The 19,293-nt window shown below is 32.3% G+C and overlaps 6 protein-coding genes and 1 non-coding gene across 7 annotated transcripts; 3 read left to right on the top strand and 4 right to left on the bottom strand.

Moving 5' to 3' along the window:
* Positions 1 to 329: 329 nt before the first annotated feature.
* Positions 330 to 1,115, bottom strand: ATO3 (putative ammonium permease ATO3; the record flags this gene model as incomplete). Its single annotated transcript, XM_064858117.1, has 1 exon — positions 330 to 1,115. One exon carries the CDS (start codon positions 1,113 to 1,115, stop codon positions 330 to 332), a length of 786 nt encoding a protein of 261 aa, XP_064714824.1.
* Positions 1,116 to 2,739: 1,624 nt separating this feature from the next.
* EFT2 (elongation factor 2) lies at positions 2,740 to 5,268 on the top strand (the record flags this gene model as incomplete). The annotated part of the gene is made up of 1 exon (XM_064858116.1): positions 2,740 to 5,268. The coding sequence occupies one exon, from the start codon at positions 2,740 to 2,742 to the stop codon at positions 5,266 to 5,268; it is 2,529 nt and encodes an 842-aa protein (XP_064714823.1).
* A 475-nt stretch (positions 5,269 to 5,743) lies between these two features.
* MUS81 (Mus81p) lies at positions 5,744 to 7,579 on the top strand (the record flags this gene model as incomplete). Its single annotated transcript, XM_064858115.1, has 1 exon — positions 5,744 to 7,579. The coding sequence occupies one exon, from the start codon at positions 5,744 to 5,746 to the stop codon at positions 7,577 to 7,579; it is 1,836 nt and encodes a 611-aa protein (XP_064714822.1).
* Positions 7,580 to 9,124: 1,545 nt separating this feature from the next.
* On the bottom strand, positions 9,125 to 9,198 carry PWA37_001489. Its single transcript has one exon. It is a non-coding gene; the product is annotated as a tRNA-Gly (tRNA).
* Positions 9,199 to 11,059: 1,861 nt separating this feature from the next.
* On the top strand, positions 11,060 to 12,919 carry UBA2 (E1 ubiquitin-activating protein UBA2; the record flags this gene model as incomplete). Its single annotated transcript, XM_064858114.1, has 1 exon — positions 11,060 to 12,919. One exon carries the CDS (start codon positions 11,060 to 11,062, stop codon positions 12,917 to 12,919), a length of 1,860 nt encoding a protein of 619 aa, XP_064714821.1.
* A 239-nt stretch (positions 12,920 to 13,158) lies between these two features.
* On the bottom strand, positions 13,159 to 15,468 carry SAC7 (GTPase-activating protein SAC7; the record flags this gene model as incomplete). Its single annotated transcript, XM_064858113.1, has 1 exon — positions 13,159 to 15,468. The coding sequence occupies one exon, from the start codon at positions 15,466 to 15,468 to the stop codon at positions 13,159 to 13,161; it is 2,310 nt and encodes a 769-aa protein (XP_064714820.1).
* A 1,829-nt stretch (positions 15,469 to 17,297) lies between these two features.
* Positions 17,298 to 18,602, bottom strand: RVS167 (amphiphysin; the record flags this gene model as incomplete). The annotated part of the gene is made up of 1 exon (XM_064858112.1): positions 17,298 to 18,602. One exon carries the CDS (start codon positions 18,600 to 18,602, stop codon positions 17,298 to 17,300), a length of 1,305 nt encoding a protein of 434 aa, XP_064714819.1.
* Between the last annotated feature and the right edge of the window lie 691 nt (positions 18,603 to 19,293).

Here is a 19,293-nt window from a genome sequence, read left to right as displayed (position 1 = left end):
ACTATACAATTGGGAATCAACAACTGCATAATTTGTAAATGTATATATGCACAACTAGTATCTGTATTTTAATAGATTTACTTGAGATAACCACTTATTAATACTATACAATTTGACCAAATACATCATGCAGTTATGACCAATGTACTAATACAAACAAATAACTATAAAAGAATTATATAATTTTACATCTTTTCTACTAGCTCATCCTCACCTCCCAAATAATAAGTCAATAGCAACATCATGACCTTATATTATGATTATTATGATTATTATGATCGTTATGATTGTTGTTGCTATAAGTTTGTAGCAGCATAGATTGATTTTACCTAAACAACTGGAGCATTAGGCATCATAGTTGGTTTGAAATGGAAATATGAATTATCTTCTGTAACAACACAACAATACAGGGAGTACCAACCACAACAACTGGACAGGATACCGAAATAACCACCTGCCATCTTAACATTATTATTATCAATGAAACAACCGATACATAATAGTAAGAAAGTCAAATCTAAGAAAGTCAGTAGAAGGAATAGTCCCCAGGTACTCTTTAAAGTACACATCAACATCAAAAATGTGAATACGGTCCAGCCTGCAAGGAAAAACCCGATAATATTATTTAACATAGTTGTATCATCACCATATGCAGATATACTATGGAACTGATCTGTATTAATACAACCCCATGAGATCCAGAATCCACCGAAGGAACTGAAAACCGTCATAGCATAAGTATCACCGGTAACGAAACATAAAAGACCTGCAAACAATTCAATAGCACCACCGAAAAACATGAAACAACTGATTAACAATTTGACATTAGTGACACCACGAACATTTGCATTGACCAGGGATAACGTTAGACATGATAAGGAGAAGGACGCTAGCCCAAGAGGGACTGGATTGGCTAATTTTCTAACAGTAGATCTTTCACGAGTTGGATAGGCGTCGGAATCATCTATCTCCGGTCTTAACGCAGCTATTAGATCTGAACGTTTATATGTAGTATCACCTAAAGTAACATAGTCTTTATTATAGAACACCTCCCCAACACTTCTGATAGAGACATCCACACCTTGTGATTTCTCTATTTCCAAAGATGAACTCATTGCTATTAATACTTATTTTTTTCCACTAAAAATGATATATACGTAACTTTTTGGACTTGACTTCAAAGGACAAACTATATCTTTTACTTTTACTTTTTTGTTCTTTCTTTCTGTCTCTCTTTACTATTTTTTCTTTTTGGTTACTGTCTATCAAGTTTTAAGATACCAAATACAAAGGACAAGAAGTGATAATAATGACGTTAAAAGAGATACACTTGAAAGCAGCTATAAGGTATAAGTCCTTTTAAGTGAACTCATAGACTGTTGGAAGAGGAAGAAAAAAACTTAAGCAATTGAAATTGCAATGCGCATATAATATACAATTAAAAAAAAAATAAAAAAAACAAACAAACAAATATAGATATCTTATCTGAAATGCTTTTTATATTGTTTATCGGCGGTGCAAGGAGCAAAAATATTGGAGAACATGGTTCCAATACAAAATGAAAGATGACTCCTCCGCTTTTTGTATAAAATTTTAGTATTTTTCCCAGGATCACTAAATAATTACTACAACCTTAATGCAAGAGTGAATGATGTCTACTGCCTCTACACCGCAGGAAAACGAAAAGCTCCACAAAATAAAACAGAAAAAATAAAGAAATACAAGAGAAAAAAAAAAAGCAACAAAAAAGGACATCGAATATGTGACAGCCGCGTTTGTGTCCCGCCAAAGAAATTGAAGAAATAATCCTTCGAAATTTGGCGACTCGATGATTCCGCTTACCCGTTTAGGGAATCAAATTGTTGTGGCTCCGTTTAGCAAAACTATGAAAATAAGAAAAAACCGGATTTTATATGAGCCGATTTTTTTCTCGCAGAAACACAGTTTTATTTTTTCTCTTCTGGAAGATCTGCTTTTTGTGTTTATATATATATATAGAGAGAGAGAAAGAAAGAGAAAATTAAGGGTCTCCTTGTCGTGTATTGTTATCCTCCTCCCCGTGCGCCGATTGTGACACGACAACGCTGGCTTCTTATTTTCTTGAAACGGAAAAAAAATAGAATTTATTTTTTAAGTTGAGGGTAACCCATTTTTTCTTCATCTTACATAAATTCTTTGCGTGGGTGAAACAAATATACTACTAATAGTCTGACGGTTTCACCCCACGCAAGATAGAGCTTTTTCTATTTTGTGTCAACTGATGGTTAGACTTCTCTTGCAAAGTAGCCTGTAGTGTGTGGAACAAGAAATTAATCCCTACTTCCTTATAAACATCCTATTGTAACTCCCGCTGTCTGAATAGAACTTAGCACCAAATTTCTGTGAGTTCTCCTTCTAGAGAAATTTAATCTTTCTGGCAATCTTGAGATCTGTCTTAAAAATTCAAAAGTAAAAAAAAAAAAATTAACAAAAAAATTTTTTTTTTTCTCATTTGCTCTCCATTGTCAATCTGCAAATTGACACAAGGCCTTAAAATTTTTTTCTTTCCTTTCAATAAAAGTGGTGTTTACATTATATATATTTTACTATCCCTGTTTTACCTCCTTATTTACTTATAAAACGTGCCTCTTGTGTACTTGTTCCTCTAATTAGAAGAAACTTTCCTTTTATTTACCTTCTTCTTCTTGGCTTTCAGATCCCCGAGACACCCCCCTAAGAAATCAACAAAATAAATTCAAGATGGTTGCTTTCACTGTTGACCAAATGCGTGGTTTAATGGACCAAGTTACTAATGTCCGTAACATGTCCGTTATTGCCCACGTCGATCATGGTAAATCTACTTTAACCGATTCTTTAGTCCAAAGAGCTGGTATTATTTCTGCTGCCAAGGCTGGTGAAGCCAGATTCATGGATACCAGAAAGGATGAACAAGAAAGAGGTATTACTATTAAGTCTACCGCTATTTCCTTATATGCTGAAATCCCAGAAGAAGATGTCAAGGACATCAAGCAAAAGACCTCTGGTAGCGGTTTCTTAATCAACTTAATCGATTCTCCAGGTCACGTCGATTTCTCTTCTGAAGTTACTGCTGCTTTAAGAGTTACCGATGGTGCTTTAGTTGTCGTCGATACCGTTGAAGGTGTTTGTGTCCAAACTGAAACCGTTTTAAGACAAGCTTTAGGTGAAAGAATTAAGCCAGTCGTTGTCATTAACAAGGTTGACAGAGCCTTATTAGAATTACAAGTTTCCAAGGAAGATTTATATCAAACCTTCGCCAGAACTGTCGAATCTGTTAACGTTATTGTTTCTACCTACGCTGACCCAGTCTTAGGTGATGTTCAAGTTTACCCATCCAAGGGTACTGTTGCCTTCGGTTCCGGTTTGCACGGTTGGGCTTTTACCATCAGACAATTCGCCAACAGATATGCCAAGAAGTTCGGTGTTGACAAGAACAAGATGATGGAAAGATTATGGGGTGACTCTTTCTTCAACCCAAAGACTAAGAAGTGGACTTCTAAGGAAACTGATGCCGACGGTAAGCCATTAGAAAGAGCCTTCAACATGTTCGTTTTAGACCCAATCTTCAGATTATTCGCTGCTATCATGAACTTCAAGAAGGACGAAATCCCAGTCTTATTGGAAAAATTAGAAATCACCTTAAAGGCTGATGAAAAGGACTTAGAAGGTAAGGCCTTATTAAAGGTTGTTATGAGAAAGTTCTTACCAGCTGCTGACGCTTTGTTAGAAATGATTGTCATGCACTTACCATCTCCAGTTACTGCTCAAAACTACAGAGCTGAACAATTATACGAAGGTCCAGCTGATGATGCTGCTTGTTTGGCTATCAAAGCTTGTGATCCAAAGGCTGACTTAATGTTATACGTCTCCAAGATGGTTCCAACCTCTGATAAGGGTAGATTCTACGCTTTCGGTAGAGTTTTTGCTGGTACTGTCAAGTCTGGTCAAAAGGTTAGAATCCAAGGTCCAAACTATGTCCCAGGTAAGAAGGATGACTTATTCATCAAGGCTATTCAAAGAGTTGTTTTAATGATGGGTAGATTCGTCGAACCAATTGATGACTGTCCAGCTGGTAACATTATCGGTTTAGTCGGTATCGATCAATTCTTATTAAAGACCGGTACTTTAACCACCTCTGAAACTGCTCACAACATGAAGGTCATGAAATTCTCTGTCTCTCCAGTTGTCCAAGTCGCCGTTGAAGTCAAGAACGCTAATGACTTACCAAAATTAGTCGAAGGTTTAAAGAGATTATCTAAGTCCGATCCATGTGTTTTGACTTACATGTCTGAATCCGGTGAACACATTGTTGCTGGTACTGGTGAATTACACTTAGAAATCTGTTTACAAGATTTAGAGAACGATCACGCTGGTGTTCCATTAAGAATCTCTCCACCTGTTGTTGCTTACAGAGAAACTGTTGAATCTGAATCTTCTCAAACTGCTTTATCCAAGTCTCCAAACAAACATAACAGAATCTACTTAAAGGCTGAACCAATGGACGAAGAGGTTTCTTTAGCTATTGAAGAAGGTAAGATTAACCCAAGAGATGATTTCAAGGCCAGAGCTAGAATCATGGCTGATGAATACAACTGGGATGTTACCGATGCTAGAAAGATTTGGTGTTTCGGTCCAGATGGCACTGGTCCAAACTTAGTTGTTGACCAAACCAAGGCTGTTCAATACTTAAACGAAATCAAGGATTCCGTTGTTGCAGCTTTCCAATGGGCTACCAAGGAAGGTCCAATTTTCGGTGAAGAAATGAGATCTGTTAGAATTAACATCTTAGATGTTACCTTACACGCTGATGCTATTCACAGAGGTGGTGGTCAAATTATTCCAACCATGAGAAGAGCCACCTATGCCGGTTTCTTATTAGCTGAACCAAAGATTCAAGAACCAGTCTTCTTAGTCGAAATTCAATGTCCAGAATCCGCTGTTGGTGGTATCTACTCTGTCTTAAACAAGAAGAGAGGTCAAGTTGTTTCGGAGGAACAAAGACCAGGTACTCCGTTATTCACTGTCAAGGCTTACTTACCAGTCAACGAATCCTTCGGTTTCACCGGTGAATTAAGACAAGCTACTGGTGGTCAAGCTTTCCCACAAATGGTTTTCGACCACTGGTCCACTTTGGGTTCTGATCCATTAGACCCAACCACCAAGGCTGGTGAAATTGTTGTTGAAGCCAGAAAGAGACACGGTATGAAGGAGGAAGTTCCAGGTTGGCAAGAATACTACGACAAATTGTGAATAGCTTCATTAGCAAATGCTATGCAAGCTTCATTGTTTGTTTGTAGTATAAATCTCGTCATTCTATCTAATGTTATATAGTATAATTAATTTTCAACTCTCATTCTATTTATATATTTTAACTAATAAAGCAAGGTTATATTTTTAACATTCTATTATCTTGCAGGTATGCAATAAGGGAAAGATTTATAATGTATATAAACATTTGGATATTATAAGAACAGAAGTTTCAGGCTTGGTTTGTGTTGTACTCTAGAATAAAAAAAAAAATGAATCGTTTTTTTCTTCTAGATTTCATGTAATTTTACTGATTTTAGTACAGTCTTTTTTTTCTTTATTCGACGAGATAAACAATACTTAACATGAGTAAAAGCATAATTTTATAGCTGCATATATAATGACGCAAATTTCAGATCATATAAAGATACAAACATGCAAGTAGATAAGTATATTCTGGCTCTATGTGATTAATCCAATGAGCCTTCCTAACAACTTGAAAAGTTTTTATGTACAATGGTTGGATGAATTCATTGAAAGGTTAACACCAAGACAAGAACAGCTTAATTTGACATACAACAAAGCCAAAAGAAACCTAGAAGATACTGATGACATATTTTATTATCCGCAGGACTTGAAAAAAGTAAAAGGTATTGGAACTACTATTGTCAATAGATTAGAAAAAAGACTGGAAGAATATTGCAAAGAAATAAATGTACCAGTTCCAGACAAAAGTGAACTAGTAGGTTCACCTCGAAAGAGAAAAGTAACTGCTTTGAGAATAAATACTGTGGATCAGAATGATACAGTTCGTGAACTAAATGAAAATATTACTCAGACTAAGAAAAGAAAGGTCAAAGAGTATATTCCGAAGAAAAGGTCAGGTGGTTATGGGATTATGTTAGGCTTACTAGAGTTGAAGGCATACCGTAGAAGTGTAACAAAGGAAGATATCATTCAAGTAGGGCAAAAATACATTAGCGTTAGCATGATACCAAATCATTCAACAAAAGAATTTTATGGAGCATGGTCATCAATCTCTTCTCTGAAAAAGCATGAATTGGTATTGGAAGAAGGTAAGCCCAGAAGATATACACTGACTGAAAAGGGTGTGCAATTAGCAAAAACATTAAAATTGGCGGACAATCTTGTTTTTGATACAGATGATGAGACAGAAAATCCAATAAATGGTGATTTTGAGGATACGGAAGTTAGTGCTGATTTGAGTATGTTATTAAAATCAAATAAAGTAGAAACAGCAGAGAAAAGGGATTCATCATTTATTGAAACCACATTTCAAAATATTAACTTATCTAAGAATCCAAATACTGGTGATAATGATACCCTCAATAATACTTCATTTGATGCTGCTACAGACTCAGGACTCAGTGAAAGTCAGCGAATTGTAAGAAGGCGATTTGAAGGAATAAGCTATGAAATTTGGAAGAGTAACACTTTTGAGATTTACCCAATAATTGACTACAGAGAAATAAAATCTCAAAATGATCGTGAGTTTTTTTCCAATGCTTTTGCAAGGAAAAATATGAAACATGAAATACGGCAGCTATCATTGGGTGATATTGTATGGGTGGCCAAAAACAAAACAACAGGAACGTTATGCATATTAAATACCATTATTGAGAGAAAAAGACTTGATGATTTAGCGATGAGTATTCGTGACAATAGATTTATAGAACAGAAGAACAGATTAGAAAACTCCGGTTGCAATTATAAATATTATTTAATAGAAGAAATAATGAGTTCGTCGATTTCAAATATGTCAGAAGCACTGAAGACAGCACTTTGGTCGATACTTATATACTATAGATTCTCTATAATTCGAACATCCAGCTCTGAACAAACTGTAGATAAACTTCATGCCTTGCATACAGTGCTAAGGCGAGAATATTCCAAAAAAGACCTACTTGTCTTGTTTCCTAAATCATTAGAGAATCAGCAAGATTATCGAACTTCTTTACAGAGATTTAAACTTGAATTTAGTCAAGGTACTAACATCGAATGTTGTCATACTTTTGAAACGTTTCAAGATATAATGGGCAAAAGAGACATGAGAACGGTAGGCGAGTTAACTATTCAAATTTTGATGTACGTTAAGGGAGTATCTTTGGAAAAGGCAGTTGCCATTCAAGCCTTATATCCGACCTTAAATCATTTACTATGTGCTTATAGATCATGCAAATCAAACCTAGAAGCAAAGCAACTATTATATATGAAATTAGGCAATGCTCCAGGTAACAAAAGAATTACAAAAGTATTATCTGCCAAAATTGCAGATGTATTTACTGCAGACTAATGCGCATGTTACTGTATTTTATGGACAAGAAAACAAAATATATATATATTCATGCATTCAAGTAAGAAGATACTCCCCTCTTTAGGAGTAATGTGTCACAAAAAAGTCCACAATAAAGCATTATCTTATCTGGCAATGACATTTGGTTCCATAAATCCATAGAACTCAGGTAAAAGGGATATTGATTGATATCTTTAAATGACGATAGAAATTAAGACAAAGTGTAAAAAAGGAAATTGAATCATAAATTCAATTATTATCATAATGCTCCTTTACAATATAAAATAAAGGCAAAAGTGAGGAATGATCATAACTAATTAATAATATTTTATGCTAGCATAAAGCATTATTTTCAATAAATGTATTCTCGGCTATCTCCATAAAAAAACAATCAATATAAATATTTTAACTTTATAGAATATTACATATAAAGAAAAAAAACATCACTCAAGCACATGATTTGCTTCTTTCTGTTTAATATATAATAAAAATAAAGATATCGGCAAGTAAAAATTGACTTGACAAATTTAACATAAATCATATAGTGATATTTGATTCAAAACACATTGGAAAGTGAATTGTTACATTGATCTTAACATATTTCATTTCTTTATTAAACAACAAAGAATATTATTTACCAACAGTTACACTGGTTTTTTCCTTAAAAAATCGCTAAATAATACCTAAGAGAATAACTGAAATAAATAAATAATTATTAAAGTTTCCATATTATCAATATCATCTAAATTTTATACAAATATATTTTAACAAGTTTATATATATCGATTTTTTCATAGAAAATTATCCAAGACATTACAACTTTTAGTTAATAAGAGCAGATACATAAAAATACTGTTAATAACAGTAACCTATTTATCTTAAGTGTTTTGAAATAGAAGTTTTTAGGATAAAATTAATAGAAAAATAGGATTTTAGCAGATATTAAGCGATACAAAACTAGATATTTATGATTCAGACGTGATTAAAAGTTGATAAAACTACCAAATTATTTTTTGTTATTTATGGAGGAAAACTACCTGAGGTCGTAGAAAAAAACAATTATAGAGAAAGTTTAGCTACTTTTTATATTAACTTTCAACCACTTTTCGTATATTAACATCACTTCACAGCAATTTTCGCAGCTGTAATATCCCTATACTACTGTTTAGGGTTTTGTTTAGAAAAATAAGGGTTGACGATATTTTTCTAAACTTTCCTTTTTGCAAATTTTACAAACATCGATAAAAGCAGGAGTAACCAACATAAGTACAAGAGAGCAGCTAAAAACGAACAATAACGAACAAGAACAAAAATAAAGAACAAGGAACCAAGAATTAAATAAGTAGAGATATATAGTATATAAGTGTATACTATTAGGTTAGCTTAGATTAGGGATATAGATATATAGATATATAGGAATATTACATCTAGAGATATAGAAAGAGTCTACATTTTATATCTATCCAAGTGAAATATTATTGAGATTTCAGCAAGATTAACTGTTATCAGAAACACATAACCTAAGGATTATTAGAGCAGCAAAAAATGCGTAAGCCGGGAATCGAACCCGGGCCCCCACCTTGGGAAGGAGGGATTCTAACCACTGAACTACTTACGCAAACAACTACTAACAGCGTTAGTGGAATAGTATGATTATAACCATCAAGATTCCATAAGATCCTGAATGAATTTAGAAATATTTATTGTCTTAATAAGCCATACACATGCTACAACATTAGATGCTGCATAATAAAACATTAGATTACATAAGATTTTGGCAAAATCTAGAATTTACCTATTGTTTTAATAAGTCCCACGTGTATTACTAATTACCATGATTAGAACTGCACCCCAATTCCCTAGTTATAGTAATTGGGTGCACTACTGATAAACGGTACAATTATTATGGTCATAAGTAATACATGTGTGACTTTTTAAAACAATAGGTAAATTCTAAATTTGTCAGAATCTTATGTAATCTTGTTGGTGATGACTCCTCTATTATACAACAAATAATTTCGTAGTTTAGACTATAGAACTGACTTGAAGAATTACACTATCAAATGAATAGTTAGGGCAATAATAAATATATAAAGACGTTATATATAGGAAAATTAAACGATTATTGCTGATTCTTTTTTTTCTTATACAATATATTACATACAATTAAAAATCAAACAAAAACACAAATTTAGATAATAAGATGATAGTACTTTATATATAAATGATGTGTTGATAATTTCTGTTGGAAAATGAGAGTTTATTACTGTCATTTCCATAGGAGTTATTTTTAATTAGTTTTTCTATATATTATGTGGTGTTCGGATATACCATGATATCAGGAAGACATTTTATTTTTCACCAAATATGTTTTTCACAGATTTCAAAAGAAATGAAAAACTTAAAAGAAGCCCTGAAGTAAATACAAGAATTTATACTATATACGCTATATAATAAGTTTATACATGTATTTAGTACACAATAAAAAAAGCATCTATAACTTAATAATGTCTGCCATTACTATGGACGTTGGGGGCTCCAAATTCCAATAATAATATATATAAATTATGTATATGAACGAAAAAAAAAAAAAAGAAAGGGAGGGAAAGTACTAATAGCATATGATTTCTCAATAGAATATATTAGAATTTTAGCCGTTATCAAGTATCCATATCAGTATAGCGAAACATAAATCATTCTTTTGGATACGAAAGGAATTGTAACGATAACTAATAATTTTACATTATTAAATATTCAAATATTTTTTTTATGATTTTTTTTGTTTCCTATGGTAAAGAATTCTTGTTTTTTCAAATTCTTAGTATATAACTTATAAAGATAATATGATGCCATGAAGGACAACCTTACAATAAACTAAACAAAAATAGAAAAGACACCATATTTGGTTTGATCAATATGGGCCAACTCTTTATAAATATGTGGTTTACTCATGGAAATATGCATCTTTTTGCTCACTATTCATGGTAAATAGTACACGCCAATTTGCAAAATGTTGTGTCTCTAACTCCTTCTATCTCCATTCCGTGACTCTTCCGTGCGGCATTTGTGTTGGAATATGCGGAATATACATTTGTTAACCAAAAAATAACAGAGAAAGGCAGAGAGCCAGAAAGAATATCCAGAAAGTAAAGGATATCGATTATTTCAGAAAGATCTGATCACCTTTTTAAATTCATGAAACTTTTGAAGCCTCTATTTTAAGGAGACATGATTTCAAAAGATATATGTATTTTTCGAAAAAAAATATTATGAAAGAAGATGAAGACTAGGAAGTACTTCATTTTCATCTAAAAATATTCTTTTTTTTAAAGCTTTTACTGTTGTACGCGGTACTTATAACTATTATAAATAATAGGAAGGTAATTGAGTACCCCTTGGACAAGAGCTTATTTATAGTCTATACAAAGTTTGATTGATATATTTCTGTAATTACGACTCATTATTTTTTTTAAAACAGATATGGCTCGTGAAAGTAGTTTAATAACAATTATTGGTGAGGATGGATATGCTAGAATTCGTCAGACCAAGTGTTTGTTGGTTGGTGCTGGGGGTATTGGATCCGAATTACTTAAAGATTTGATCCTAATGGAGTTTGGTGAGATCCATATTGTCGATTTAGATACAATTGATTTGTCCAATTTGAATAGACAATTCCTATTTAGACAACGTGACATTAAACAACCTAAATCCACTACTGCAGTGAAAGCAGTCCAAAGCTTTAGTAACTCCAAGTTGGTGCCATATCAAGGTAATATAATGGATACAACTCAGTTCCCACTACATTGGTTTAAGCAATTTAATATAATATTTAACGCCCTAGATAACTTGGCAGCTAGAAGGTATGTGAACAAGATCTCTCAATTTCTTTCTTTGCCATTGTTAGAAAGTGGGACTGCTGGTTTTGACGGGTATATCCAACCTATCTTTCCTCAAAAAACAGAGTGCTTTGATTGTACAAAGAAGGAGACACCAAAGACTTTTCCAGTGTGTACAATTCGTTCCACTCCATCTCAACCTATTCACTGTATTGTTTGGGCAAAAAATTTCCTTTTCAATCAATTATTTACGGATGAAGATAATAAGAGTGATGATGAGGAAAATAAAGAATGGGGCACTACCGATGAAACAGAAATAAAGAGAATCAAACAAGAGACAAATGAGTTAAAAAGTTTACAAAAAATTATTTTAGATAAAGATTTTGACCGTATTCCATATATTTTACAGAAATTGTTCATTGATGATATTGCTAAACTTCTACTAATAGAAAATCTATGGAAAAATAGAGTTAAACCCTTATTGCTAGATGAATCAATTATTAAAAATAATTGTCATGATGCCAAAGAAAAAATATCATCGAATAAAGTATGGGATATCAATTATATTATCCAAAATTTTGTTGCTGCAACTAAAAAATTGTCACAAAGAATGGAAAGGGAGGGAAGCCATATTGAATTTGATAAGGATGATGAAGACACCTTGATGTTTGTAGCTATGGCTGCTAACATTAGAGCATATATATTCCACATTCCTATGAAATCTGTTTTTGACATTAAACAAATTGCTGGGAATATTATACCTGCTATAGCCACTACTAATGCCATTATTGCTGGTTTATCAGCAATTACCTCCTTACGTGTGTTAAATTTATTGGATAAATTTGCATCATTAAATGATGTCACTAAATTAAATATGGCTTTTACTGCAATGGCAAGTAATATGACTACAAATAGATACCTATCTAACCCTCAAGTTGCCCCCCCAAATTGTAAATGCCCAGTCTGTGTTCAAGTTGTTCGTGGGGTTGTACAAACATCTGAAAAATTGAATGCATCCACTACCTTAAAAGATCTAATTAGTTTATTGAAAACTAAATACGGCTACCAAGAAAATGATGATGTTTCAATTTTGGATATTAAGGATCAAAGGTTATTGTTTGATTTTGATTTTGATGATTTAAACGATCAAACTTTGGAAGATTTGAAATTTATCAATGGAACTATCATTTTGTTAAGTGATGATAGTGATAATGACTTGATAAAAAAACCAGTTGAATTATATTTTAATATAAATAATAATGTTGATAAGATTGTTTTACCAGATTTACATATTCCTGTAATTGAACAGAAAATACCACAAGACAATAATGAGGAAAATGAAGTTTTAACTGTCGCTGAGAATGGTGAAATTGATCAAGACGTATACATTATAGATGGTGACGAAAGTGTGTCAACTGTAGATAATAATGACAAGAAAAGGCCTCGTGAGAAAGAAGATTTAGAAGAAATTATTCAAATTGCGAAAGCTCCTAAAACAAGTTAGATTTCACATACAATTTTTTTCTTACAAGAAAGTATTAAAATGTCTCTTGTTATATTTGAAATTAGTAGTATATATAATACAAAGTTTTCTTTCTGATGTCCATTTTGTATTTTATATATGTATATGAATATAAAGAATAAAACACTGATATATACGTAGTAGAGATCAATAAAGTAATATTTCTCTCTTTCTTTCTTTGTTTGTCTTATTTTCTTTGCTGTAATTTCTTAAGTTATATTTTATTTTGTAAATCGTTGGAACCATGATTCTCTTCTTTTAGTCTTTGTCGTGCGCCCTGTAATATCACCTTCATTAGACGATGAATATTCCAGTAATTCATCGCTGGACTTATTAAACACATTGCTTAATACCATGGACAAAGGTCTGTTGGAATTACTGTTGGAACCATTAATACGGAAACCAGGTGAGGAGGTACTATTGCCACTTAATGTTCTATTTATAGGAGGTACAGTTAAAGTGTTCTTATTAATTGAAGTATTCATGGTTGGAGAATTAGTATCATCATCGAGATCATCGTCTACATCTTCTATTTCAGTTGTAGTAGAATCACCCGCATCACTTAAGAAACCTGGCTTATGTAACCAAGGAAATAACGTAGTTCTTCTTCGGTTACTAACTATCATGTCAGGTGGAGTAGGCGCTGAACCAATCGATCTAGAATGCGGCCTTCTAATAATGTTCTTGGGGTATTGAGGTCGCAGCTGAGATGCTGATGATACAGTAGGTGGTTTCAGAGAAGATGATGATCTTTTCGCAGAAGGTTGCTTAGGAGTGACAACATCAAAAGATTTATTGGTTTCAGAATCATTGATAGTCACTCTCGGTGGTGTAACGTTGTTTTTCAAGGGGGAGGAATGTTGTTCCAAAGATGGCTTTATGGATGTCAACGATTCCACACTATTATTATTTTGATTATTCATGTGGCTGCTTGATCTTTCTTGCTGCTCCTTTTTAGCTATCTTCAAAAGACGAGGTAATAATTTATAGGAATATTCTATAAGGAATTCCACTACAAAACGGGACAATTCGTATTCTTTTGGATCCATATCATGTTGTGGATGAGATAGAAAGGAAGGTTGGAATATTGCTGCTAGATTTCTTGCAGACATTAGATTAAATTGTGATTGCCTGGCAAATAAAGACAAAAGATCTAAGAGATATATGGTCAGTTGTTTTGTATCGTTATTTAAATGTATGAATAAAGTTTCATAGTCTTTTAAAGCTGCCCGAATATCTCTACTCAATTTTTTTCTATGACGAAGTTTTTTCTTTCTTTGTAATTCTTCTTCATCGATCTCACCTTCATTTTCTCCTTTCTGCTCCTCTTTTGTTTCTTTATTATTGTTTTCTTTCAAAGCAGTATTATTGTTTTCTGTAGTTGTCTTTTGTTTCTCTTGTGAATTATCATTTTGTGTTGATTGTTTATTAGTGTCATTGGGTTTGTCTAACACATTCTCTTTATTTATACTTTCTTCAGGAATATTATTATTATTAATTGTTTCAGATGGAGTAATTGGATTCTCTTGACCTGATTTTGAATTATCAACTTTACTACATATATTTTCTGTAGGGATACTTTTCTTGGTATCCTTATTATTACTTGTATCTTTACTATTATTATTAGTAGTAGTAGTAGCAGTATTTTTGTTACTATTATCTCTATCTTCAACCATCTTTAACGACAAAGAATTCGTCTTATCTGCACTTGGGTGTGATACATGATGTAGTGCCATATGTTTCAGTATTCTAGGTCTATTTCTTAAAGGATTTCTAAAATCTTCATATAAAGAAAGTGGAATTAACGGTTCTTGTAAATTATTTAAAAATCTTCGCAATAAAGATGCTACGTCATGTACACTATAACCATCCCAATTATTAAATTTTGAACCATAGTCGGGTCCATGAGAGAAAATGTATTGCAATTCTTTAACACGTTTAGAATTTCCGGCAATTCTAAATATCCCTGAAGTTTCTAACCCATTTGATTTTAAGAAAGCACCACACTTAGCGACTACGATAGGTATTCTACCAAAGCTGACTAATTCACTTTGCACAATGACTTCAGCAGATGCAGCAGATAGTGAATCAGATAAAGACACACCGAAAACATGTCCATTAAATCCATTCTTATTGTTTAAGAAGGTATCTCTATAGACCTTATAATCATCAGTTTTTGTGGTGACAACATGAGAACTTAATCTATTAGTATTGCTATAGAAATTAGTTTTTACATTATGACTTGAGGACGTGTGAAAAGAGTTTGGTCTTGTGGAGAGAATCGGCCTTACTCTAGGTGGAGATGCAGTGGAAGTGGTTTTATTCGAGTGTAAATTAGCAGTTGCAATTGCTGAGGTAGTAGTTGTAGTAGTTGTAGCATTGGCTGTAATAGTGGAAAGTTTTTTCACTGAAGGTATAGATGTAGATAGATTAGCACTAGTAGAGTCAGAATTTTTTCGTGACGGTACAGGGATAGAGTCAGTTGACACACTCTTGGGGTTATTAATAAATTGTTTCCAAAATTGTGGCATACTTTCACCTTTAGAATATGGATGTAAATATGGATGTATAGATTATTTTCACGGTGTCAATGCTTTTCTTTTTTTAGTGTTATGTATCTTCGCTTTAATTAAGAAAAAAAAAGAAAAAGAAAAAAACAAGCCTTGTGAAATTTGCCTTAATTAGTGTTCGCAGATATATTACAAGACAGGTGGATGTGATGACACTTTGACTATTAGATCTAACTTTTGACTTTAATAATATTGGGAGACAGCGGTGGATAAGAGTATAAGAATTCAACTGAGCATATAAAGGGGGAAATAACGATAATATTATGGAAATTTTCTAAGTGATGGTTTATTATTTCAATTATTAGTTGTTTCTAAAAATACTCTAGGCCAATTAGTAGTTTCTCTTTAAATGGTAAATGCTAATTGTGAGACTATGCAAAACCAAAATATTATAAATTAAAGTTGGAAAGAGTTTATTTCTGAAGATGGATTTTAACAATAATATTTCGTCTTATTTTGTTTCTTCAACTTAATCTCTTTTAAAAAGGGACTTGAGGTGAGAAATAAAAAACAAATAAATAAAATGTTTCTTAGTTATCAAAGACGAAGCAAAGGAATAAAGGACTGTGAAGGAGCTAGTTTGACCTTAAGTCACGAGTAACAAATGTTTTACTAAATAGAAATCTAGTAACTATATAAAGTCTTTCTTCCAATTCAATTCAAGAATGAACAGATATAAGGTTAATAGCATTAGATGCCTTATTTCTGAAAGTATCGTTGCTTTGCAGGGAAGAGAGACCCAAAAAGAGAATTGCAAATTGTTGAAATTTGCCAAATCTGCGTTCTCTTATTGTGCAAAAGTAGAAAATAAATTAACAGGAATATCTAAAGAAGCGGCATGGGATTTCCTAATTGGAAGATAACTTCCCAAGAAGAGTATAAAGTGGCCAAAACATATAATTGACTTCCACAATAGGGAATACCCTACCAAGATAGGAAGTTAAGTCCAGCCTTATTCTATTGTTTCATTTTTAGAGGCTAATTTTCTAATTCTTTTTTTAATTTGTTTTTTCCTTTTTTCCTTTTTATTTTTTTTTTTTTAATTTTTTAATTTTTTTTCAATCTCATTGTTATTATTTTATGGTTTTCTTTTATTTTTGAAAAAAAAAAACATTTTGAGTAAGACTTGCAGAAACCCTAATGTGAGTGCCAAAAATTCTTAAAATAGAAACCTGTGTTACTGATAAAGTCAATTGTGATAAAAAAAAATATATGTGTGTGAAAAAAAAAAGTCGATTCACATTTTTTTTGGACAAGAATAAGGAGTGGTTCGTAAAGAATGACTACCCACGCCATTACTCCTCTTTTTTTTATATTGTTTTTTTTTCCTTTTTTTTTAAGAAAGTCACTTGTAATTTTTTAAATAGCCCTAATCTTAAAAACTTTTTAACCTTGCTTCAACTGAATTTACAAAAATATAACCTTATATATTTATATTTATGTTTATATTTTCATTTGTCCAGACATTAAGAAGTTTGATGAGGGATTACAGAAGGCTGAATCTTACAGTATCATATCACTAGAGCAATTTAGTGAAATTATTAATCTTCTTTTAATTAACCAAATGAATTCATGTCAATAGTACTTATCATGTATAGTTTATCCATATACATATAGTGACTACATTATCATATATACTTTAAATAAACATACAAGAGAGCATAAATATAGAAATTGGGAAGAAGGTATGCTAAAAGTTTTTGTTAATTAAAAGAAAAAAAAATATATATTTTAAATGTTAGTAGAAAAATACAAAAATAAAGTTGAAATAGACGTGTATATTCTTTTTTTTATTGATTCAACTGGACATAGTTACCAGGAAATAAACCTTGTTGACCATTATATCTACCTGTCCACCAGTCATTAACATCTGCTGAACGCTGAACAACTTCAATAACTGCACCAGCAGGGAAGGATAAATCACCTTCAGCTTGTGCTTGATACTCATATAGTGCCGTTACAGTCTCTGTCTTAGGTAATGTACTACCAGTAGCAATACCGGCAGGATTACTATATGGTGGAGGCATGGTATTGTTCATCATCATGTTTGGTTGTTGTGGTTGTTGAACTTGACCATATCCCATAGGTGGTGACATTGGGTTATTATGACCTTGTTGTGCAGCTTGGTCATATCCCATAGGTGATTGACTATTACCAAACCCTGGGGTGGATAGGCTAGGACTACTGGCCCCATATGCACCTGGAGTCTCATTACCAGAAGCGTAACGTTTTTTAGTCATTTCTAGTTTGGCTTTAGAATAGCCGATCTTAAAATGTGTGATAGTTAATGCATCAGTTTGTTCTTCAACATTGCCTCTCTTCGCAATAAAAGCTTCGACAATATCACTATTTAAGTCGAAATATGGAATCTTCATATCTTGGAATTTATTGTAAAGTGTATAAAAGATGTTTAATTGCATATAATAAAAGGAAACAAATAAAGGTTGAACAAACTGTGCTTCTAGACTGAAAAGAATAGGTAATTGATTCTTTAACATTTCATTATAATAATCATATTCTTGTTGGGCCACTTCCATTTCAGCTTGAGCTTTATATAATCTTTCTTCATCCTTAGCAGTAGGTTCCTTTTTATTTTGATATTTATTGACAGTATTTAATCTTCTATCTAAGTCTAATTTTTTATGATTTCTCTTTGTTGCCATTTTACGAATGTATGTAATAATCTTTAATAATTCTTGACATGGTTTAACAACTTTGTCCTCAATTAAAGCTAAGTCAGGTTTCAATGTTTCTTGTAATTCTGCCACTACGGCTCTATATTGCTCACTTGCTTCAATACCTTGTGGATTATCTTCAGGGATAGTGGCATTAGGGTCACTCATTTTACCACTAATTGGTTTGAAAATCTCTTCCATGGCTTTAGCAAATCCTATTTGATGGGTTAACATCCCATTGACTGCATTACTATAACGTTTAGATTCTTCACTTAATTTTTTAGTATCAGTTTCTAATTCTTTGAATCTACGTTCTGCATCTTCGTAGACTGGATCTATTGTTTGCTCCCCCATTTTAAATTTTTGACGGAAACTTTGGGGTGCTCTAACAATTGCTTTAGTAAAACCTTTGAAACTCATTTTTTTTGTTTATTTTTCTTAGATTGATAATAATTTTTGGTCAATAGCACTAAGATATTCTGTATATGCCTTAAAATGTGGTAATCCTGCAAAGAAAAATAAATAAATGGTAATGTTAATAGGTGTAATTTGTTATTAGGCCAACTACAATTACTCTACTAGAATGACTTAGTAGCAAACGTACACTAAAAAAGCTAAAAGAAGCTGTGAGTGTTAGAGTTAAAATCTACTGAAAATGCTTGAATAACTATTGGAATATATCGGTATTCTCTCAATAATTCCTTTTTATTCTTCTTTCCATCCATCTTAATATTTTACAAAGCCCATCTGATTACCTGCCCCCATTTTCCTTGCATCACTGCCTATGGGAAAAACAACAAAAATAAAAACAAAGAATAAAAAAAACATTATAAAAAAAAATAAAGCCTTTAAGATAAAAATAATCAGCCGTTGTAAAAAAAGAAATATAAATTAGGTTTTTAGAAGTATGTTCTAATATTACCATTTCCAGATTTTGTTTTCTTTAGGGTTTTCTTTATTTTTATTTCATTCTCTAGAGAAATTCTACGTATATTAAGAGATAAGGCAGTTTTACCTTCAGTAGAGGTTAATGAATCAAGCAGTCAAGCATTTCTCATTACTATAGGTGTGGTTTTGGAAGACTCGTTTCAGTGCTTTAATTGTTTATGTT

The sequence above is a fragment of the Arxiozyma heterogenica genome (genome assembly GCF_036370985.1).
Source record: "Arxiozyma heterogenica strain weizmannii chromosome Unknown scaffold_17, whole genome shotgun sequence".
Classification (NCBI taxonomy): Eukaryota; Fungi; Ascomycota; class Saccharomycetes; order Saccharomycetales; family Saccharomycetaceae; genus Arxiozyma; species Arxiozyma heterogenica.
Note: the sequence above shows the minus strand (reverse complement) of the source record. Positions and strands in the feature narration are given on the sequence as shown.